At 45.5% G+C, this 24,647-nt stretch overlaps 1 protein-coding gene across 2 annotated transcripts in view; it reads left to right on the top strand.

Moving 5' to 3' along the window:
• The window catches only part of atp2a3 (ATPase sarcoplasmic/endoplasmic reticulum Ca2+ transporting 3), a 356,930-nt gene that overhangs the window by 248,632 nt on the left and 83,651 nt on the right, over window positions 1–24,647 (top strand). For both annotated transcript variants that reach the window (XM_072469154.1, XM_072469153.1), the window contains exons 10-11: window positions 17,527–17,629; window positions 21,036–21,167. In XM_072469154.1, the coding sequence (XP_072325255.1) occupies window positions 17,527–17,629; window positions 21,036–21,167 (235 nt within the window). The remainder of the gene's footprint in view (window positions 1–17,526; window positions 17,630–21,035; window positions 21,168–24,647) is intronic.

Below are 24,647 nucleotides of genomic sequence, written 5' to 3'. Positions count from 1 at the left end.
TATTTTGGTGGTGATGGGGAGGGTGCCTGGGGTGACCCTTAGTATCCCGTTGAGGAGGAACCCTCCCCCTTTCCTGTAACCAGCCCGCACAGCGAGAACTGCCTTGCAGGTCACTTGGCGTGGAGTCCTTCTGCTGCTGGTTCAGTCCCAGCGGTGGTGAGTTGAGAGCATTAAGTAGTTTCAATTGGTTCATGAGCAGATGGGCCATCTGATACCTCCTCTGTCATGTGGTAGTGGGAAAGGCACCCATGGCATTTTACAGGCTGCCCTACCTGCAATCCTGCCACCTGGGGACCCTGCAATTCAGCTGGTGTGTTGGAGTGGGCTGAGATGAAAAGTAGAATTATGCTAATTTGTTCGCTTTGTGGTAAATGGAAAACAGTTAATGGTGTGTTACCAGTAATTAGATTTTTGGCATTGATGCTTTCTGTGCAAAACTTAAGACCAACTGCGTGGAAATGTTATAAGTTAGGAAGAAAATCCTGTAAATAATTTAAAAATCTGATCTGTTTCTGATTTCAGTCCTGTCACTCTGGCAGCTCCCAGGGTTCCATTTTTTAAAAAAGATGTATTTTTGGTACAATTGATATTTTCTGCCCTTCAACTGAATTGACCTGAACAGACAAGTAAATTAAAGACTTTGAGGTTTGGTCCCCAAAACAGAAGTTGTTTGTTCACTATGGAGCTGATCTGTTGTAAGCCCATTTCACTTTGCAGCAGGTGGGATCAGCTCACCCATCGAGTGGCTGCTACTATCCTGAATCCTGATTACTGACACCGGCCTCTGGATTGCACTTCCTCTTGTTACCTTTAGTCTCATTGGATTCACAACTGTTGTATGTGGCTGGTTTAGCACAGTGGGCTAAAACAGCTGGCTTGTAATACAGAACAAGGCCAGCAGCGCGGGTTCAATTCCCATATCGGCCTCCCCGACCAGGTGCTGGAATGTGGCGACTCGGGGCTTTTCACAGTAACTTTATTGAAGCCTACTTGTGACAATAAGCTATTATTATTATTATGGTTTTAGTTGAACTGAATGGACCAATATCAGACACAAAACATTCCCACCATCTACATGCAGGCACTGCGCACTCTATGTGCAATCCAGGCTTGTATTGTCCACTTTTTTTGAAGTTGAAGCCTTTGCCCATTGTCTGCGTTACCGGATATTGAGCATCTTGGGGAAAATAAATTAGTCCAGCCGTATTCATTCCTTTACCTTCTGTCCTTGGTCACTCTTAATTTTCTCTCCTTTATGTCTTGTTTTTGTCCTGCTCTTGTTCATTCCTTGTCTGTCTTCTTTCTCACTCTTGCTTGTTCTCTCATTCGCTCGCTCTCTTACTCACATTCTCACCCACTCACTCACACACTCTCTCTCACTCACTCATTTTCTCAATCACTCACTCTCACATATTGGTTTGAGGTGTGCAACCTGAAAGAGAGTCAACATAATATCAATGCAGAGTCACGAACAGGACAATTTGTTGTCCAGTGATATGGATGTCTAATCGGACCTCATCAAAGGTTAAGATACTGAATGAGACTCCTAACGTTTTTAAGTTTTAAGACTGCAGAAAAGACACATTTGTTCCGGGAGTGATCATATAAGACTTTGTTATTTTTTAAACAAAAACTTTATTAAAGCAAAAGAAAATAAATGCTATTTAACTTTCAGACTTCACAGTTCTAACACTAACAGATTATATACAGTTGAACTTTAACGCAAATTCCCATTAAACAACTCTCGGCATTGGAACTCCACTCTCGTTCCCTTACGTATCCAGGCAAAGGCAGCACTTTGATTTGGGAAGCAATTTTCCTTCTGTTAGGGACATCTCTTTCAGAATCCTTTGCCAAAGTTTTCTCTTTCTGACAGTTTTATATGAACTCTTACACTGGCTGCCTACCTGCTTCTCTGCCTGCCTTCCCATTCCCGTCTACACAAAAGGCCGGAGCTAGGTCATTCATATGCAACTAGATTCCCATTACTAGACCATTTGGTCCTCAGACTCTGTTAATGGGAGGATGTCTGGTGCTGCAGGAATGTCCTGAAGAACAATGGGTCTTTGCTCAATCACATCATGCATTCCCTAATGAGGTTAGGTTTGAATGGGAGCCTGTGACTCAGCTAGGTATGGGTGTATTCCTTTGCCTATGCTGCTAGCAGGTTTCCATTCTGCTTAAACCTTTAGATTGTCTGCTTCATTTTTGGACCCCATTTCTGAACCTATATTTCTAATATCGTGACATCAGAGGCTTCTCTGAGTGCGCGTGTTCACATTATTGAACAGCCAACCATGACTGCAAGACAAAGGGATCTGTACAAAGGTGGACCTTGCCTCAACATGAGAGGACTGTAATAACCAGAATCTGTCAAGGGATGACTGGCCATTGAACACCCATTGATCTTGCACTGACTTAGACAAGACGAGAAAGGAGAGTGATGGAAAAGATGTGAGGAATGCCATGGATACTATTTGAAATATGGTTAGTTCTTAATTCCTTGGACAGTAAGAAGTCTTACAACACCGGGTTAAAGTCCAACAGGTTTGTTTCAAACACTAGTTATCGGAGCACTGCTCCTTCCTCAGGCTCCTTCACCTGAGGAAGGAGCAGTGCTCCGAAAGCTAGTGTTTGAAACAAACCTGTTGGACTTAAACCTGGTGTTGTAAGACTCCTTGCTGTGCTCATCCCAGTCCAATGCCGGCATCTCCACACCATAATTCCTTGGAGACAGATCAGTTATATCGCATCACATGAGGCCAGGCTGGAGCCAAAGAGTACAGAGAGGCAAAGGAAAAGTGAGAGGAAGTATTCTTGACTCTATCAGAAGTGCCTACAACACCAGGATGTCAGCTTTCACGATCCTGTCATGAAGATGAAACCGAAGACTTTCAAGGCCACATGAAACAGTAACCAAACTGTAGAGTAGGAACAATGTTCTGAAAACAGATCAAAACCTATTCTTCAGACTCTTCCTTGTTGGCGCCATTAGAAAAATGGACATCGATATGATGCTGGTTCAAACATTGGCACTGTGACCCTCGCCTCGCGGTAATTATGATGGATCATCAGGATGGACAAAGAAAAGCTCTTACACTTTGTTGAGGTGTCAGTCAACCACTCCTTCCATTAATGTGACTCCCAAGTGGTATCGCATGGGTATGGGATGCTGTGGCATTGATTCAAGTCATGAAACCACAATTAACATTTGGACACTTGCTGACCAAGTACTGAGAGTTCTTGTGAGACAAGTGAAGATGGATTAGTCAAGAGTGATCCACTTTGTTTCAGACAGATTCAAGGCCTACATCATCAAGAGCGGTGAAAGTGGACAGAGGCCAGTTAAAGAAACGCAAATCAGTAGGCAGCACGGTAGCATTGTGGATAGCACAATTGCTTCACAGCTCCAGGGTCCCAGGTTCAATTCCGGCTTGGGTCACTGTCTGTGCAGAGTCTGCACATCCACCCCGTGTGTGCGTGTCCGGTTTCTTCCCACAGTCCAAAGATGTGCAGGTTAGGTGGATTGGCCATAATAAATTGCCCTTAGTGTCCAAAATTGCCCTTAGTGTTGGGTGGGGTTGCTGGGTTGTGGGGATGGGGTGGAGGTGTTGACCTTGGGTGGGGTGCTCTTTCCAGGTGCCGGTGCAGACCCGATGGGCCAAATGGCCTCCTTCTGCACTGTAAATTCTATGATAATTCTATAAAATCACCCAAAATATTATCTCCTGACACGGAAATTCCAACGGAATTAACGACGTTTTGTGGGCAGCTCGGTAGCACAAGTGGATAGCACTGTGGCTTCACAGCGCCAGGGTCCCAGGTTCGATTCCCCGCTGGGTCACTGTCTGTGCGGTGTCTGCACGTTCTCCCTGTGTCTGCGTGGGTTTCCTCCGGGTGCTCCGGTTTCCTCCCACTGTCCAAAGACGTGCAAGTTAGGTGGATTGGCCATGATAAATTGTGACCAAAAAAGTTATGAGGGGTTATTGGGTTACGGGGACAGGGTGGAAGTGAGGACTTAAGTGGGTTGGTGCAGACTCGATGGGCCGAATGGCCTCCTTCTGCACTGTATGTTCTATGTTATTACTATGTTATTTATTTCTGTCTTTCCATGACAATGAGGCAAATCCATTCCAGTTTCTCTGTTCAAGGAGGTACAAGTCTGCAAGAGAGATTATTAATGACATAAACCTCTTTTCTGGACATGGAACCAGGCCAGATGTCAAATGTTTGGGATTGGAAGTTGTTATGGGCCAGGGTTTAGAGAACCCCAAAGTGTATCATTGAGTTCACCTGACCCACAACTTTTAATAGATTGTGGTATGGGGAGCACACGGCCCACTCTACAGGTGTGGTACAGCAGAAATGGAAAAGTGTTTTTTAAAGCAAAACAATGTTTATTCTATGAACTCAACTTAACCTTTTTAAAGCATACAGTGAACATCTTAGCAACCATTAATTCAAATACAACCCCCCAAAGACTACAAGACTAAGTAACCCTTTAAGCTTTCCTTTTAACATCCATAAGACTTAAAACACCTTTTACAAGAAGCACATCAGGTTAAAGTCAATACTGAAAACATTTATAATTCTGAATTCACCAAATTATCAAGAGATAGTCTTTTGATGGCAGAGAGAACAGCAGTACACCTGCTTGGTCTGGCTTCAGCTCCACCACTGAAACCGAAACTAAAACACACACTGCAGCCGGCTCAAAAATGAAAGTAAAAAGCTGACAGACAGCATAGGTCCACCCACTCTCTGACATCACTGCAGTAGTAAACACCCATTTCTTAAAGGTACTCTCACTACAGATATTTATATACATACCCATTTATAAACACCCATTTCTTAAAGGTACTCCCACATAACAAAGTTATGCAACGAAGTGCTTTCTGAAAAACACATACATACATTGTGCCAATTGCCAGTCTGCAATGCACATACATTGGTCGGAATTTACCAGCTGTTAATAATCTTTATTATTGTCACAAGTAGGCTTGCATTAACACTACAATGAAGTTACTGTGCAAATCCCCTAGTCGCCATACTCCGGCGCCTGTTTGGCTACACTGAGGGAGAATTCAGAATGTCCAATTAACCCAGCAGCACGTCTTTTGGGACTTGTGGGAGGAAACCGGAGCACCCGGAGGAAACCCATGCTGACACAGGGAGAACGTGCAGACTCCGCACGGATAGTGACCCAAGCCGGGAATCTAACATTGGAACCCTGGTGCTGTGAAGCAACAGTGCACCGGTCCCACCGACCCCGCATTGGTTTCCCGTCGACGAGGGGTGCCGTCAACGAGAAATCAAGTTGAAAACGGCGGCAGCAGAAATTCCCACTGGCAGGCCGCCTCCGCCGCAAAAAACACGTGCCGGGTTGGTCGGTAAATCCTACCCAGTGTCTTCAGAACATTCCGGAAATCCCATGTCCAAAGGACCATGCATGGAAACTGGAAAATGAAGCACATGTCGTGGATTGTATGACATTTCCTCCAGCACCAGCAAGTGTCATGGAACTTGTACATTGTTCATGCAAAAAGAGACTGTGCACAAGGATAGTGCTCTCGTCTCCTCAACAAACTACTTTCACCAACATCTGCTCATGTGAGAATAACACATCTTTATCTGAGACTTCCAAAGCTCGGGAAGTAGATACCCTCCACTTGGATGATGGTGAATCATAGCTATGCAGATGTTAGACAACCTATGTAAATAAGTAATAACAAATAAGAAAAAAGCATTGGGGATGACACAGTCCTCCCCCTGGCCATCAATCTCTACTCCCTCTCCTTTATGAACTATTTGCAGCTAAATGGGCAAATATGGGTATGTTGGATGATAGATAAGTGCAAGTGACCGCCTGACACTTAAATGATTCTTTGGGAATAAATGATTACAGTGGTAGGTTTCTTCTTTAGCATCAGATATGAAAAATAACTTTGATTTATAGATAAATGCACTATAAGACAATGACACATCCCAGATGTACTCCCTGATGCTTGTTGACCATTTCTTGCACCACCCACATTTATAATTTTGCAGAAATGGTGATATGTAACCTTGCAAGTGAAAAGGAAATCCATGGAATTCTTGTGTTTTTTTTCCCACGCTTATGACAATTCCTCGACTGCGTTTCCAGTCTTGGGAATGTGCAGTTTTGATTTAGATTGATATTTGATTCTGGATACTTCCCAGTTGGGGACTTCAAAATCTAGATAAGAGAACAGGCTTCAGGCCCCGGCCTAACATAGAAGCCCACTTCTTTAGTCCCCTGTGTACTTCTGGGACAACTGCCCATGAGCATATAAACTAGAACGTTGGAGGTTTTTGGCACAAAAGGAAGTCATTCAACCCATCATGCCTGTGTTGACCCTAAAGAGCTATCCAGCATTATCCCACTTTCTTGCTTTTGGTCCACAGCCCCATTGATTACGGCACTTCACTAGTGCATTTCCACCAACTATTTAAATGCGATGAGGTTTCCTGCCTCAACCACACTTTCAGACAGTCAGTTCCAGACTCCTATAACCCTCTCCTCAAACCCCATTGAATTCTTTTACCAGTTACTTTAAAGCTATGTCCTCTGGTTATCATAGATCATAGAATTTACAGTGCAGAAGGAGGCCATTCGGCACATTGAGTCTGCACCGGCCCTTGGAAAGAGCACCCTACCTAAGCCCATACCTCCACCCTATCTCCATAACCCCACCTAACCTTTTTTTGGACACTAAGGGCAATTTAGCATAGTCAATCCACCTAACCTGCACATCTTTAGACTGTGGGAGGAAACCGAAGCACCCGGAGGAAACCCACGCACACACGGGGAGAACGTGCAGACTCCACACAGTTGTTGACTTCTTTGCAAATGGAAACAGATCCTTCCCCTCCACTCTATCAGGGAGCCTCAATTAAGCCTCCCCTCGGCCTCCTCTGCCCCAAAGAAAACTTTCAAATTTTACCACATAACTAAAACACTCCAGTCCAGGCAACATCCCCAGAAATCAGATTCCTGGGGCATTGGGACCGGTTCTGGGGGAGGTGGGACCAGTACAAACTGGACGGGTTACACGTGGGCAGGACTGGAACTGATGTCCATGGGGGGCTATTTGCTAGAGCGATTGTGGAGGGTTTAAACTAATATGCTAGGGGGATGGGAACCTATGCAAGGAGTCAGAGAAAGAGGGAGCAAGGGCAAAAACAAAAGGAAGAAAAGTGAATAAGAAAAGAGATGGGTGGAGAAACCAAGGACAAAATTCAAACAGGGCAGTAGAGAAAAATATTGGGAGCAAGCCAAACATTGTGAAAAAGACAAAGTTAAAGGTTCTGTGCCATAATGCATGGAGCATTTGCAATAAAGTGGATGAACTGATCGTGCAGATAGATATAAATGGGTATGATATAATTGGGATTACGGAGACACGGCTGCAGGGTGAACAGGGATGGGAACTGAATGTCCCTGGGTTCTCCGTATTTAGGAAGGACAGGCATAAAAGAAAAGGTGGTGGCGTGGCACTGCTGGTTAAAGAGGAAATTAACACAATAGTGTGAAAGGATATTAGCTCTGACAATGTGGAATCTGTATGGGTGGAGTTGAGAAATACCAAGGGACAAAAAACATTAGTGGGTGTCATATATAGACCCCCAAATTGCAGTGGTGAGGTTGGGAATGGCATTAAACAAGAAATTAGAGATGCATGTAATAAGGGAATATCGGGGATCATGGGTGATTTTAATCTTCACATAGATTGGGCAAATAAAATTAGCCACAATGCCGTAGAGGAGGAATTCCTGGAGTGTATATTGGATGGTTTTCTTGACTAATATGTGGAGGAATCAACTAGAGAGCAGGCCATCTTTGACTGGGCACTGTGTAATGAGAAGGGAATCATTGCCAATCTGGCTGTACGAGATCCCTTGGCGACCATAACATGATAAATTTTATCAAGATGGAGTGAAGTAGTTGATTCAGAGACTAGGGTGCTGAAACTTAATAATGGGAACTATGAGGATATGAGGTGTGAGTTGGCCTTGATAGATTGGGGAGAGTTACTTACAGGGATGACAGTGGATAGACAATGGCAAACATTCAAGTAACGCATGGAGGAACTACAGCAACTGTTCATTCCTGTCTGGCACAAAAGCAAAGGGGGTAAGAGGGCCAATCCATGGCTTACAAAGGAAATTAGAAATAGCATCTGATACAAGGAAGAAGCATGCAGATTGGCCAAGAAAAATAATAGGTCTGAGGATTGGGAGCAGTTTAGAATTCAGCAAAGAAGGATGAAGGGATTGTTTAAGAAGGAGAAAGTACAGTACAAAAAGAAGCTTGCAGGGAACATAAAGACTGACACTAAGAGTTTCTACAGATATGTGAAGAGAAAGAGATTGGTAAAGAGAAATGTAGGCCCCCTACAGACAGAAACAGGGGAATGCATAATAAGGGACAAAGAAATGGCTGAGCAACTGAATACATACTTTGGTTCTGTCTTCACAATGAGGACACAAATCAGATCCCAGGAATGTTAGAGAATGAAAGAATTAGTGAGAGGGAAGAACTGAGGGAGATCAACCTTAGTAGAGAAATAGTTCTGGGAAAACTGATGGGATTGAAGGTGGATAAATCCCCAGGGCCTGAGAATCTGCATCCCAGAGTACTTAAGGAGGTGGCTCTGGAAATAGTGGATGCATTGGTGGTCATCTCCCAGGATTCTATAGACTCTGGAACTGTCCCTGCAGATTGGAGGGTAGCTCACGTCACTCCGATATACAAAAAGGGAGGTAGAGAGAAAGCAGGGAATTGTAGGCCAGTAAGCCTAACATCGGTAGTGGGGAAGATGCTTGAATCCATTATCAAGGACTTTATAGCAGAACATTTAGAAAGCAGAGGCAGGATCAGTCAGAGTCACCATGAATTTATGAAGGGAAAATCATGCTTGACAAAACTGTTGGAATTCTTTGAGAGGTAACCAGTACAGTCGACAAGGGGGAGCCAGTCGATGTGGTATATTTGGACTTTCAGAAGGCATTTTACAAAGTCCCACATAAGAGATTATTGTGCAAAATTAAAGCGTATAGGATTGGGGGAAATGTATTGAGGTGGATAGAAAACTGGTTGGCAGAGAGGAAACAAAGGGTAGGGATTAATGGGTCCTTTTCAAATTGGCAGGCAGTAACCAGTGGGGTACCACAGGGATCAGTGCTGGGACCCCAGCTATTCACAATATATATTAATGATTCGGATGAGGGAACAAAATGTAACATATCTCAGTTTGCAGATGATACCAAATTAGGTGGGAGAGTGAATTGTGACGAGGATGCAGGGATCCTACAGCAAGATCTGGACAGGTTGGGCGAGTGGGCAAACTAATGGCAGATGCAGTATAATTTGGATAAGTGTGAGGTTATTCATTTTGGAAGCAAAAACAGGAAGGCAGATTACTACCTGAATGGTTGGAAATTGGGAGAGGGGAGTGTGCAGCGGGACCTGGGTGTCCTTGTCAACCATTCGCTGAAGGTAAGCATGCAGGTGCAGCAGGCTGTAAGAAGGCTAATGGTATGTTGGCCTTCATTGCAAGAGATTTCGAGTATAGAAGCAGGGATGAGTTGCTGCAATTGTACAGGGCCTTGGTGAGGCCACACTTGGAGTATGATGTGTAGTTTTGGTCTCCTTCTCTGAGGAAGGATGCTCTTGCTCTCGAGGGAGTGCAGCGAAGGTTTACCAGGCTGATTCCAGGGATGGCAGGACTGTCATAAGAGGAGAGATTGATTAGGTTGGGATTATTCTCGCTGGAGTTAAGAAGAATGAGGGGGATCTCATAGAGACTCTTAAAATTCTAACAGGACTAGACAGGGTAGCTGCAGGGAAGATGTTACCAATGATGGGTGTGTCTTCAGGGTAAACCATTTCGGACAGAGATAAGGAGACATTTCTTCACACAAAGAGTGGTGAGCCTGTGGAATTCAATGGTTTGCACTGAGTGCTGAATTTGGTGCTTTTTGAGTGCTATAGTAAGAGTTTGGTGTCCGAGGGAGTATAAGGCTTCATTTTTATCTAAAGTTTAGTCTTTCTTTTATTTAGTTAATTAACTTAAAAGTTGCTGTTTGGTTTAGAAGAAGGTGAATTTTCAATAAGCTTTAAACAGGCTTCTACTTGTAGGCACTTGCAGCTGGAGCTTGTTAATTAGTTAATTGGATTAGGCCAGTTTTCAGAGGCTAGATTCACCGTATAAAAGTGATCCCCTACAGTGCAGACTTTGTTTGCACTGAGTGCTGAATTTGGTGCTTTTTGAGTGCTGTAGTAAGAGTTTGGTGACCGAGGGAGTGCTGAATTTGGTGCTTTTTGAGTGCTATAGTAAGAGTTTGGTGACCGAGGGAGTTAGGTGAGGAGGGAGTAAGGTGCTCCTTTCATTTTGTTTCCGACATTTCCGCAAAGAGTGCGAAGAGAGCCAGGAGTTTACAGAAAGTGTAGCTGACTGGGAGCAGAGTCGGAGGGCGGAGATCTAGTTCGTCCACAGGGCAGCTATATTCTGTCAGGTAAGAAGGGATGGAGGCTAGGCCAGTTGCATGCTCCTCCTGTAGGATGTGGGTGGTGAGGGATACCACCAGTGTCCCCGCTGACTATACCTGCGGGAAGTGCACCCAACTTCAGCTCCTCAAAGACCGTGTTAGGGAACTGGAGCTGAAGCTGGATGAACTTCGGATCATCCGGGAGGCAGAGGGGGTGATTGAGAAGAGTTACAAGGAGGTAACCACACCCAAGGTACAGGACAAGAATAGCTGGGTTACAGTTAGGGGTAAAAAACAAACAGGCAGACAGTGCAGGGATCCCTCGTGGCCATTCCCCTTCAAAACAAGTATACCGTTTTGGATGCTGTTGGGGGGGATGACCTACCGGGGGAAGGCCCTAGCGGCCAGGTCTCTGGCACTGAGTCTGGCTCTGGGGCTCGGAAGGGAAGGGGGAGAATAGAAAAGCAATAGTTGTAGGAGATTCAATGGTTAGGGGAATAGATAGGAGATTCTGTGGTCGCGAGCGAGACTCCCGGAAGGTATGTTGCCTCCCGGGTGCCAGGGCCAGGGATGTCTCGGATCGTGTCTTCAGGATCCTTAAGGGGGAGGGGGAGCAGCCAGAAGTCGTGGTGCACATTGGTACCAACGACATAGGTAGGAAAAGGGGTGTGGAGGTAATAAACAAGTTTAGGGAGTTAGGTTGGAAGTTAAAAGCCAGGACAGACAGAGTTGTCATCTCTGGTTTGTTGCAGGTGCCACGTGATAGTGAGGCTAGGAATAGGGAGAGAGTGCATTTGAACACGTGGCTGCAGGAATGGTGTAGGAGGGAGGGCTTCAGGTATTTGGATAATTGGAGTGCATTCTGGGGAAGGTGGGACCTGTACAAGCAGGACGGGTTGCATCTGAACCAGAGGGGCACCAATATCCTGGGAGGGAGGTTTTCTAGTACTCTTCGGGAGGGTTTAAACTAATTTGGCAGGGGAATGGGAACCGGATTTGTAGTCCAGCAACTAAGGTAGCCGATATTCAGGACGCCAAAGCATGTAGTGAGGCAGTGGGGAAGGGAACACTGACAAAGGAGAGTACTTGCAGGCACGGAGATGGGTTGAAGTGTGTATACTTCAACGCAAGAAGCATCAGGAATAAGGTGGGTGAACTTAAGGCATGGATCGGTACTTGAGACTACGATGTGGTGGCCATCACGGAAACTTGGATAGAAGAGGGGCAGAAATGGTTGTTGGAGGTCCCTGGTTATAGATGTTTCAATAAGATTAGGGAGGGTGGTAAAAGAGGTGGGGGGGTGGCATTATTAATTAGAGATAGTATAACAGCTCCAGAAAGGCAGTTCGAGGAGTATCACCCTATTGAGGTAGTATGGGTTGAAATCAGAAATAGGAAAGGAGCAGTCACCTTGTTAGGAGTTTTCTATAGGCCCCCCAATAGTAGCAGAGATGTGGAGGAACAGATTGGGAAACAGATTTTGGAAAGGTGCAGAAGTCATAGGGTAGTAGTCATGGGCGACTTTAACTTCCCAAATATTGAGTGGAAACTCTTTAGATCAAATAGTTTGGATGGGGTGGTGTTTGTGCAGTGTGTCCAGGAAGCTTTTCTAACACAGTATGTAGATTGTCCGACCAGAGGAGGGGCAATATTGGATTTAGTACTGGGTAATGAACCAGGGCAAGTGACAGATTTGTTAGTGGGGGAGCATTTTGGAGATAGTGACCACAATTCTGTGACTTTCACTTTAGTAATGAAGAGGGATAGGTGCGTGCAACAGGGCAAGGTTTACAATTGGGGGAAGGGTAAATACGATGTTGTCAGACAAGAATTGAAGTGCATAAGTTGGGAACATAGGCTGGCAGGGAAGGACACAAGTGAAATGTGGAACTTGTTCAAGGAACAGGTGCTACGTGTCCTTGATATGTATGTCCCTGTCAGGCAGGGAAGAGATGGTCGAGTGAGGGAACCATGGTTGACAAGAGAGGTTGAATGTCTTGTTAAGAGGAAAAAGGAGACTTATGTAAGGCTGAGGAAACAAGGTTCAGACAGGGCATTGGAGGGATACAAGATAGCCAGGAGGGAACTGAAGAAAGGGATTAGGAGAGCTAAGAGAGGGCATGAACAATCTTTGGCGGGTAGGATCAAGGAAAACCCCAAGGCCTTTTACACATATGTGAGAAATATGAGAATGACTAGAGCGAGGGTAGGTCCAATCAAGGACAGTAGCAGGAGATTGTGTATTGAGTCTGAAGAGAGATAGGAGAGGTCAGCACGGATTTGTGAGCGGTAGGTCTTGCCTTACAAGTCTTATTGAATTCTTTGAGGAGGTGACCAAGCATGTGGATGAAGGTAAAGCAGTGGATGTAGTGTACATGGATTTTAGTAAGGCATTTGATAAGGTTCCCCATGGTAGGCTTATGCAGAAAGTAAGGAGGCATGGGATAGTGGGAAATTTGGCCAGTTGGATAACGAACTGGCTAACCGATAGAAGTCAGAGAGTGGTGGTGGATGGTAAATATTCAGCCTGGATCCCAGTTACCAGTGGCGTACCGCAGGGATCAGTTCTGGGTCCTCTGCTGTTTGTGATTTTCATTAATGACTTGGATGAGGGAGTTGAAGGGTGAGTCAGTAAATTTGCAGATGATACGAAGATTGGTGGAGTTGTGGATAGTGAGGAGGGCTGTTGTCGGCTGCAAAGAGACATAGATAGGATGCAGAGCTGGGCTGAGAAGTGGCAGATGGAGTTTAACCCTGAAAAGTGTGAGGTTGTCCATTTTGGAAGGACAAATATGAATGCGGAATACAGGGTTAATGGTAGAGTTCTTGGCAATGTGGAGGAGCAGAGAGATCTTGGGGTCTATGTTCATACATCTTTGAAAGTTGCCACTCAAGTGGATAGAGCTGTGAAGAAGGCCTATGGTGTGCTCGCGTTCATTAACAGAGGGATTGAATTTAAGAGCCGTGAGGTGATGATGCAGCTGTACAAAACTTTGGTAAGGCCACATTTGGAGTACTGTGTACAGTTCTGGTCGCCTCATTTTAGGAAGGATGTGGAAGCTTTGGAAAAGGTGCAAAGGAGATTTACCAGGATGTTGCCTGGAATGGAGAGTAGGTCTTACGAGGAAAGGTTGAGGGTGCTAGGCCTTTTCTCATTATAACGGAGAAGGAGGAGGGGCGACTTGATAGAGGTTTATAAGATGATCAGGGGAATAGATAGATTAGACAGTCCGAGACTTTTTCCCCGGGTGGAACAAACCATTACAAGGGGACATAAATTTAAGGTGAAAGGTGGAAGATATAGGAGGGATATCAGAGGTAGGTTCTTTACCCAGAGAGTAGTGGGGGCATGGAATGCACTACCTGTGGAAGTAGTTGAGTCGGAAACATTAGGGACCTTCAAGCAGCTATTGGATAGGTACATGGATTACGGTAAAATGATATAGTGTAGATTTATTTGTTCTTAAGGGCAGCACGGTAGCATTGTGGATAGCACAATGCTTCACAGCTCCAGGGTCCCAGGTTCGATTCCGGCTTGGGTCACTGTCTGTGCGGAGTCTGCGCATCCTCCCTGTGTCTGCGTGGATTTCCTCTGGGTGCTCCGGTTTCCTCCCACGGTCCAAAGATGTGCAGGTTAGGTGAATTGGCCAATGATAAATTGCCCTTAATGTCCAAAATTGCCCTTGGTGTTGGGTGGAGCTGTTGAGTTTGGGTAGGGTGCTCTTTCCAGGAGCCGGTGCAGACTCAAAGGGCTGAATGGCCTCCTTCTGCACTGTAAATTCAATGATAATCTATGATTAATCTAGGACAAAGGTTCGGCACAACATCGTGGGCCGAAGGGCCTGTTCTGTGCTGTATATTCTATGTTCTATGTTATTACCACAGGAAGTAGTTGATGCAAAAACTTTGAATGTATTCAAGAGGCGGCTGGATATAGCACTTGGGGAGAATGGGATCAAAGGCTATGGGGAGAAAGCAGGATTAGGCTATTGAGTTGGATGATCAGCCATGATGGTGATGAATGGCGGAGCAGGCACGAAGGGCCAAAAGGCGTCCTCCTGCTCCTATCTTCTATGTATCTATGTATCAATGTAATTCAGTTCCAAAGAAGAGTCATATTGGACTTGAAACGTTAACTTTGGACAGAATTACAGGGCAGCATGGTGGCGCAATGGTTAACACTGCTGCCTCAGCGCCGAGGTCCCAGGTTCGATCCTGGCGCTGGGTCACTGTCCGTGTGGAGTTTGCATATTCTCCCTTTGTCTGCATGCGTCTCACCCACACAATCCAAAAGATGTGCAGGGTAGATGGATTGGCCATGCGAAATTGCCCCTTGATTGGACATTTAAAAAATAAAACTGGGCAGAAGTTTACGTTCCCCCGCCGGCAGGTCCTCTCCACCAACACGCCCCCTGCCGCGGCCCACCCCCTGTGCCTAACCTCCCTCCCTGCCTTAAGACGCCCACACTTGCTTGCCCGGGCCTTGGACTCTGGGGAGTCCGGTCCACTGCAGCTTCTGGCGCTGTGGGGAGAACAAACGCTGTGGGGATAACAAAGTGGCCAGCCAATCTGATTGGCCAGTGGCTCTCTGAAGCAGGGCTTCCTCCTGAATGAGGGTCAGAAGTCCCGTCTCTCAATACATTCTTGCTGAAATGTTAAATGGCTGCGAAAAAGGCAGTATCAGCAGGGATATATTCTCCACAAACCCTTCAGATGGCAGAAAGGGAAACCCTGCCATTCTAAAAATTCAGGTCCCAGTTTCTCTCTTCACTGACGCTGCCAGACCTGTTGAGATCTTTCAGCGTTTTCTGTTTTTATTTCAGACTTCCAGCATCTTTTATTATCACCATAGATCTCCTCTGAATCCTCTCTGGCACAATCACATCCTTTTGTAATTTGGTGACCTGTACGCAGTACTCTAATTGTGACTGATTAGTGTTTTGTACAGTTCTAGCATATTCATAGAATTTACAGTGCAGAAGGAGGCCATTCAGCCCATCGTGTCTGCACCGGCCCTTGGAAAAAGCACCCTACTTAAGCCCAGGCTTCCACTCTATTACCGTAACCCAGTAACCCCACCTTACCTTTGCTTTTGCACTAAGGGCAATTTAGCATGACCAATCCACCTAACCCGCACATGTTTGGATTGTGGGAGCGCCCTGAGGAAACCCACGCAGACACGGGGAGAATGACAGTGACCCAAGTGAACCTGGGACCCTGGAGCTGTGAAGCAACTGTGCTAACCACTGTGCTACCCTGCTGCCCACGCTCCCTGCTCTTATATTCTGTCCTCAGCTTAAAAAAAGGGAAATATCTCTTTTTCCATTTTATCACCTTCTCTACCTGTCCTGCTACTTTTCGGTGTCGATGGACATGCGCTCCAAGGTACCTCTGTTCTCCACGTTTCTTAGTATCCGACCATTGTGTATTCCCTTGCCTCGTTTGTCATCCCCAATTGCATTATCTCCCACTTCTCCAGATTGAATTCCATTTGCCATTTTCTTCCTCACTCGTAACCACGTGTCCAATTTTCATACTATCAACAGCTTCTTAATCATGCCCCTACATTTAAGTCTAAACCGCAGTGGAGCCATGTGAACTGAGCCCTGTGAACCCAGTGGAAACAGCCTGTCAGTCTCACAAACACTTATTGTCCATGGAGCATTGCCTCCTGCCATTCTGCCAATTTCAAATCCAGCATGTACTTGGATCCCATGAGTTTTTAATTTTCTGAACAGTCTGACATATGCCACCATATCAAACGTTTTGCTAAAACCCACATATTCTCCATCAAATGCACTACCCTCATTGATCCTCATGGGTATGGTAGTTCTATGAGTTGGCATGGAGGGTATGAGCGGTCATTGGGGGTGGGTAGAGGGACATTGATTGGTCTGGAGGATATGAGGGTCATTAGGAGTGGCTTCAAGCGTGATTTAGCATGGAGGGTTAGGGCAAGACCTTTTTTTAAAAAAAAAATTTAGAATACCCAATTCACTATTTCCAATTAAAGGGTAGTTTAGCGTGACCAATCCACCTACCCTGCACATCTTTGTGAGGGGGAAACCCACACAAAGACAGGGAGAATGTGCAAACTCCATACAGACAGTGACCCAGGGCCGGGATCGAACCTGGGACCTCGGCGCCGTGAGGCAGCAGTGTTAAACATTGCACCACCGTGCTGCTCTTGGGCAAGACCTTTTGAAGTTGTCATCCAAAAGGTTCCTGCTTCCAGATTATGCTTCGCAGTTCCTCTGGGGGGACGCCAACACTGCCATCCAGAAGCTGGCCTGGCTTCATTGTAATTGCTTGGGGCCCAGGAGATGCCTACCCCTGCAATCGAGCCATCCAGGTTGGGAGTGCAGGTGCCTTCATCCTTCTACTACACAAGGGAAAATTGGAGGTGCTGGGAGCAGTATGGGAATACTGGTATTGGGTCCTGACCGGCATTTTTAAAGTTCCACAGACTATCCCCGAATCTCTGAAAATCCAGCCCACTAACTCTGTTTCTCTTTTATTTTAGAACTCTTGTTGAGTTTACTATATACTGAGCAGAAACATTTTCCTGAATGTATTTTAAAAAAACATGCTCCCTCTTTATCTTTTACATTGGCCCTACTCCAGTTCATATTAGCTGAGTTGAAATTCCCTATTGTCTATGCCTCTCAGATTTACCATCATATTTGTTTGCCCTTTGTGGGCCTACAGTATCCTCCCAGGAGTATGATTACCCCCTTCCATTCATCAATTCAATCCATTTGGCCCCATTTGATGATCCTTCTGCCATATCATCCATCTTACAACTACAGTTGTACTTTCAACCAAAATTGTACCCCCCCCCCCCAACCCATCTCTTAGCTCTCTCTCTATCTACTCTGAAAACCCTCCAGCTAGGAAGACCGAACTGCCAATGGCTGCGTTTTTTCTGGTACAAACAAAACATTGGAAAGTAATTAACTGTATGAAGTGTTTTGAAATGGCGCTGATCTAAATGAAGTATTTTGTTCTTCACAGATTAATAGGAGACAAACCCATTCAGCCCAGTCTTTACAATGGACTTGTGGAGCTGGCTACTATCTGTGCACTGTGCAATGACTCCTCCCTGGATTACAATGAAGTGAGTACAGTTTTATTTTTTTTAACAACAACTCTCCCATTCAATTATAAAAAGCACCTGCTAAGGACTTTATCTACATTGTACCCAGGAGCATCGCACTGTCCTGGAAAAATTCAGTGTTCATAAATCATGTTCTTTTAGTTACAGCTCCTAATGTCTCTGTTCCTTCCATTGTCTAGAATTCATTGTGATTGGGAGTGATGGAATGTCTGGAACTTGTGAGAGAGGCACTCTGTGTGTGCGTGTTGTGTGTGTGTGTGCGTTTGGGGGAATGTCTGTGTCTGTTTTGGAGGGTGTTTGTGTGTGTTTTGCGGGGGGGGGGGGGGGGGTCTGTGGATGGGGATGTGGGTAATAATCTTTATTATTGTCACAAGTAGGCTTACATTAACACTGCAATGATGTTGCTGTGAAAATTCCCTAGTCGCCACACTCTGGCGCCTGTTTGGGTACACGGAGGGAGAATTCAGAATGTCCAATTTACCTAACAGCACATCTTTTGGGACTTGTGGGAGGAAACTGGAGCACCAGGAGGAAACCCACACAGGCATGGGGAGAACGTGCAGACTCTGCACACAGTGACCCATGCCAGGAATCGGACCCAGGTCCCTGGCACTGTGAAGCAACAGTGCTAAGCACTGTGCTAACCACTGTGCTACCGGGGGTCGCTGTGTGTGAGTGTATATAGAGCTGGTGGTGAGAGAGACTCTGGATGTGTGTGAGCGAAAGAGACACTGGGTGCATGTGTGTGTGTAAGTAAGTGGGGGGGGGGGTGTGACAGTGTATTACTGGGGGTTATGAGGGTATATGTGCTGTGTTTGTATCTGTGATTCTGTGACTGTATGTGTGTGGGAAGGGGAGCTCAAGTTTGACTGCAGGGGTGTGTGTGATGAGTCAGAAGAATGCTTCTTAATTAATCTTGTATGTGTAACATCAAATGACATCCATCATTCCAAGGAGAACAAAGCCTGAATTTTAACTACTTAAAACTCTACTATAGAGTGACAAATATTCTTTCTCATTCTCCAGTGAATCCAGTGTTGATAATTTAAAAGTCTGTTTTCACCCACTAAATGCCTGTTTGTGAAAGTAGTTGACACATTGGATTTCTTGATTTTTGTCCCTTGCTTTCCCCATTCCCTGTTTTTGTAATCTGCCCTGCATGACTACACCATGTTGCACTAGAACATAAACCGAGCATCTTTCCCGTTCCCTGGCTGACTCGTTAAATATGACTGTGTTGCACACCATGGTGGAGCGGGATTTTCCACGCGGCCCGCCGCATGTTTCACAGAGGCGACACGGCATTGGCCGGCGGAGAGATCTTTTGGTCCTGCTATTGTCAACAGGGTTTCCCGTTGAGTGCACCGCTCGTCGCTGTGAAACCCGGGGCGGGGATGCGCCTTTGCCAGGATCGAAAAATCCCACTGGTGTGAACGGACACAAAATTCCGGCCCATGTGTGTTTTAGTTTACTCAATATTGTATCACTCCTGTTTTTAATTGTCATTAAAATGAGTATTCATTTCATTGAGAATTTATTATTGAAATATCCTGAGTGCACTAATAGCTACACTCCCAACCAATTTAAGATAATCATCCGTGCTCTTAACCTGCCTCATTTACTAGAATCAGTCATACACAGGAACCATTCTCTGCAAACAAAAGGATTATATTCAAACTCCGATGTCTTTTGGAATTACCCTGGTAAACCTATAGCCCTGTGTTGCTTTCTCCATGGTAAAGCCTCGGCCAATCAGTCGAATTGCCAACTAATCAGGATCTTTTTTCCTATAGCATAAATTCTTGTGATGCTTTGAAATTTGACATTCTTCTGTTTGTCCTGATATTCAAGAATCAGTCTCACATGCGGACACTTTCTAGCTATAAAATCTTACTTCCTGTTTCTGTGTTTTTTGCCACATTTTCCCCCATTAGAAAGTTTGCAGTATAAATTACAATTATAATGTAAACTTTTCAGACAGCAATTACATCCTCTGACCAGAGACGGCACTATTGCATCTCTCAGCATCTCAATCTTCATCAAGCGAAGCTCCTATTCTCTACTTCCCAAACTGCCTTCAATTATTTTTGTGTTTAAATGTAAATAATTATGAAATCAAAGAATTGTACAAAAATATGGACATAACATGCAACTTCCAAAGGGGGATTGAGGTACTCCTGTGTGTGTTCCGGTTTTAGTTATTCTCTGTCTTCTAACCGTGCATTACCTGAAGACCGCACATGGTTTAAAATCCTGTGGGAGAGTAACTACTACAGTAACTTTGTGAAATGGATCAGAAGATTTCGACAGGTATTTGAGATTTAAACCAACCTCTTTGAAACAGAGAATTCTGGAAAAACTCAGCAGGTCTGGCAGCGTTGTAGGGAGCGGGAAAATAGAGTTAATGTTTTGAGTCCATTTGGCTCTTCATCAGAACTGAGAGAGAAAATCTGTTAGGTACTCGACTGTAGCTGGAAGAGATTGCAACACAAGTGTAGCAACATTAAGAACAAGAGATAGATGACCAGGCAGGGATGGGGGAAGGAGCATTGAGTGAAAAATATATGGAATATAAAAACCCAAAACTTGAAGGAGAAAGCTCATAGTTTAAAGATGTTGAACTCAGTATTGAGACCTGAAGGCTGTAACGTGTCTAAGCGGAAGATGAGATGCTTCTCCAATTGTGTTGGGCTTCACTGGAACATTGCAGCAGGCCAAGGGCGAACGTAGGTACATAGGAATTAGGAGCAGAAGTAGGCAATTTAGCCCTTCGAGCCTGCTCCAACATTCAATCAGATCAGGGCTGACCTCTTGCTGGTCTCAAATTCAGCTCCCCACCTGTTCCCTATATCCCTTTAACCCGTTTTAAAAATCAGAAATATATCTATCACCTCCTTGAAATCATTTAATGACTCAGACTCCACAGCATTATGGGGCAGCGAGTTCCACAAATTCACCACCCTCTGCGAGAAATAGTTCGTCCTCATCTCAGTTTTAAATCTCTACCGCTATCTATGACCTCTCGTTCTAGATTGCGCACAAGGGGGAACATTTGGTCTACTTTTACTTTATCAATCCCTTTTAGTATTTTATATACATCGCTCAGATCCCCTCTCATTCTTCTAAACTCCAGTGAATATATGCCCAAACTGTTAAACCTGTCCTCATCAATCAACCCTTTCATCCCCAAAATCAATGTGGTGAACTTCCTCTGAGCTGCCTCCAATGCCACCACATCCACATGGGTGTGAGAGTAAGGTGCTGAGTTAAAATGGCAAGTGACAGGAAGGTTGGGTTGGAGTTTGAGTTTGGTTCTGACAGTGTGATCTAAACCTCATGATGATTTTTTAGTGTACTCGTTAGGAATGTGCGGTGCTCAATCTTCTCTTTTCTCCCCTTCTTCCAGGCCAAGGGAGTTTATGAGAAGGTCGGTGAAGCTACAGAAACTGCTCTCACCTGTTTGGTGGAGAAGATGAACGTTTTCAACACAGATCTCAATGGCATCACCAAAGTGGAAAGAGCCACATACTGCAACAATGTGAGCATTGATTATTGTATTGCCACAGTTTCTTTGACATGGTTATAATCTGGAGAAGCAATGCTGTGGAGATTGTAACATGTTTATTTACAGCTACATGTTGTTGGGAGGTGCAACCAATGGTCTTGGAAAGCCTTTTAGTAAGTTCGAGAACTGCAGGGAAACACCCATATGCACCCATAACTCATTGGTAGCTTAAAACCGTTTGGGGTGAATTTCTGTGGCCATCCTCTCATTCACCTGTCGTAGCATTAGTAGAAGAGCTGAGGAAATCCTGCATTAACAGCAGACTCTCAGTAGAATCCCTTGCCCACATGGTATGAAATGAACTTGCATTCCTACAGCACCTTTCGCTTCCACGGGCAGTCCCAATGTGCTTTACGGCCAATGAAACACTTCTCAAACCTTGCTATTTTTTTTTCTTTCGGCAAATGTGACAGTTTGTGCACGACAAGATCCAATAAGCACCAATGAGATAAATGACCAGATAATCTCTTTTCAGTGATGTTGGTTGGGGTGAAATTGTTCACCAGAACTTTGTGAGGAACTCCTTAAGGGAATCTAGGATTATGGTGATAAAGCGGGAAAATGGAGTTGAGGATTATCGCATCGGATCAGTCATGATCTTGTTGAATGGTGGAGCAGACACGATGGGCCAAATGGCCTACATCAGCACCTCCGTCTTTCCTCTTGATACAAAGCAATCTTTTACACACACCTTATTTAACATTTGATCCAAGGGACAGTGCACTGAATCGTTGCCCCCAGATTTTGTGCTCAATTCCCTGAGTATTTTGGGGGGTCCAAGCCCAGAGTGCTACCACTGAACCTACTTCAAGATGTAATAATTAGATGAAGAAGACCTGTGCACTTCAACGGTACACTTCGTCCTCAATATAGTTATCAGATTTGGTGTCTCATTTAAAGCTATGTTTCCCTCCCTCTTTCTGTCACAATGTGTTAGCCATGGTCCCAATGCTAACAGTCTCACCTCCAAACCACTAGAATATAGAACATACATGTTATGGCTTCAAGTTCTACTTGACCATTAATGCTAGACTGACACCTCGAGCTGAATTTTCATGAAGGAGAAGGGAAACTCGTGTCAAGAAAGTTCCCGACTCTGCAAGCCTACCTCTGTAAAGGAGGCCCCCGCCTGCCATGTTTTTGTTCTAGGGAGGCAGGCAGGTGGCTAAGCTGATAGGGTTGAAGGCCCGACTCCATTGACTTTCAGGCCTCAAACCCTCACCCAGCCAGCCTATGTTCCCAATTCCCTCATTTCTGACATGTACCCTCACATACCCAATGCCTTTCCATGGCTTCCATTCCTATTCTCCCAGTATCCACTATGTCCAGAACCAGTGAGCTTTTCGCAAATCTGACAAATATTTGAAACACTGATGAAACCAACACTATAAACCAATAGGCTTTGAAAATCTGCTGTGAAAACTGCTCAGCTTACATAATCAAAAATATACCAATACCAACTTCACACCTCTTAATCTTGTCCAAGTAAAAACACAGGGATTGAAAAAAAAACTCTTCAAAGAAACATCAGGGGTGTCATTCTCCGACCCCCCGCCGGGTCGGAGAATCGCCGGGGGCTGGCGTGAATCCCGCCCCCGCCGGTTGCCGAAGTCTCCCGCACCCGAGATTGCCGGTTGGCGGGCCCCCCCGCTCGATTCTCCGGCCCGGATGGGCCGAAGTCCCGCCGATAAATTGCCTGTCCCGCCGGCGTGGATTAAACCACCTTCTGAACGGCGGGTCAAGGCAGCGTGGGCGGGCTCCGGGGTCCTGGGGGGGTCGCGGGGCGATCTGGCCCCAAGGGGTGCCCACGGGGCCCATCGATCCGTGGGCGGGCCTGTGCCGTGGGGGCACTCTTTCCCTTCCGCCTCCGCCACGGTCTCGACCATGGCGGAGGCGGACGAGACTCCCTCCACTGCGCATGCGTGGGAAACTGTCAGCGGCCGCTGACGCTCCCGCGCCGCCCGGAGATGTCATTTCCACGCCAGCTGGCGGGGCACCAAAGGCCGTTTCCGCCAGCTGGCGGGGCGGAAATCCCTCCGGCGCCGGCCTAGCCCCTCAATGTTGGGGCTCGGCCCCCAAAGATGCGGAGCATTCCGCACCTTTGGGGCGGCGCGATGCCCGTCTGATTGGCGCCGTTTTGGGCGCCAGTCGGCGGACATCGCGCCGTTTCGGGAGAATTTCACCCCAGGTTATTACCGGATCATAAAGTTTTCAATTGAACAAAGCTAGTACTCCTTGGTAAACTGTTAACCGTATCCACAGAAGCAGTTAGAACAGCAGGCCAGCCATCTGTTTCTTTTTTCCAAAGGTAGCCTCATTATGAATGCTTGGCTGAGCACCAGGAATGGCTGTTGCACTCAGCTCAGCAGGTAACGTTGGCACAGATTTCAGGGGAGTGATAGCTTTGTTTGATTTACACCATTCCCAGATCTTTGAAGAATGTTTCATTGCCCGTGTGATCATTTACACAAGACTGAGGTGTGAAGTGGATAATATTTGTTTGTCATTGATACCATGAATGGCTGTGATTGGTTCATAGCTTCATGGGACAATAAGAGGGGCGGGCAATGTACTTCAAAGGGAATTTTAAATGGGTGTTTATTCTGGTTCCCGATTCAATAGTAGGGTTCCATCATGGTTCACAACTCCTTTGTGGTGCTGTAAACCCCACCTACTAATGGTACAGGCCTGCTCCATCAAAATTATGGGGGGGTGGGGGAGAAAGAGTGGGGTGGAGGGTTGAGCTGTCCACACCTGCAATGAAGCTGTAAAAGGGTGGAGAGTTGTGCTTGCTGGCTCACTACCCGCACCCTTATTCTGCGCAGGAAAAACTTCCTGGGAACAGGAATGAGGGCAGGAATCCTGCTTTGACAAAAGGTTATCTGGACTCGAAACATTGGCTCTATTCTCTCTCTACAGATGCTGCCAGACCTGCTGAGATTTTCCAGCTTTTTCTTTTTGGTTTCAGGAATCCTGGAATTGGGTCCCATCCACCATTTTTAATGGCCTCCTGACTTGGCTCGAATCCACAATAAATCCAGACCCTTGACACCTTTCCCATATTACATTTAAATGTAATTCTCAAACATCCACAATTGGGTTTGAATCTGGATTGTCTGTTCAGTAATATAACTACTGCCACTAGTTTACTCAAGGTCAGATATTCAGTCCTAAACATTTTCACAGAAGTAGTTCATCGTTTAATTTTGTTGATCTTTTGCTCATTTATAAAAGGCAGGGATTATTCCTGCAGGATTTGCTTATGTCTGTATTCACAAAATCTGCTGTCTGGTGCTAATTTGCTTCTGCAAAAGATAACCTTGTGATGCTTTGTTTCGAACATTTAGAGCTGACTTCTTGTTGCCCCAAGTTGACTCTTTCAGTGTGATAATTATGAGAAGTTCCTCAGTGGCTTCCATCTGTGGCTGACATATTGACACTGCTCTCGCTCCC

Source organism: Scyliorhinus torazame, chromosome 12 (genome assembly GCF_047496885.1).
Source record: "Scyliorhinus torazame isolate Kashiwa2021f chromosome 12, sScyTor2.1, whole genome shotgun sequence".
Lineage (NCBI taxonomy): Eukaryota > Metazoa > Chordata > Chondrichthyes > Carcharhiniformes > Scyliorhinidae > Scyliorhinus > Scyliorhinus torazame.
This window is presented reverse-complemented; position numbering and strand designations above follow the sequence as displayed.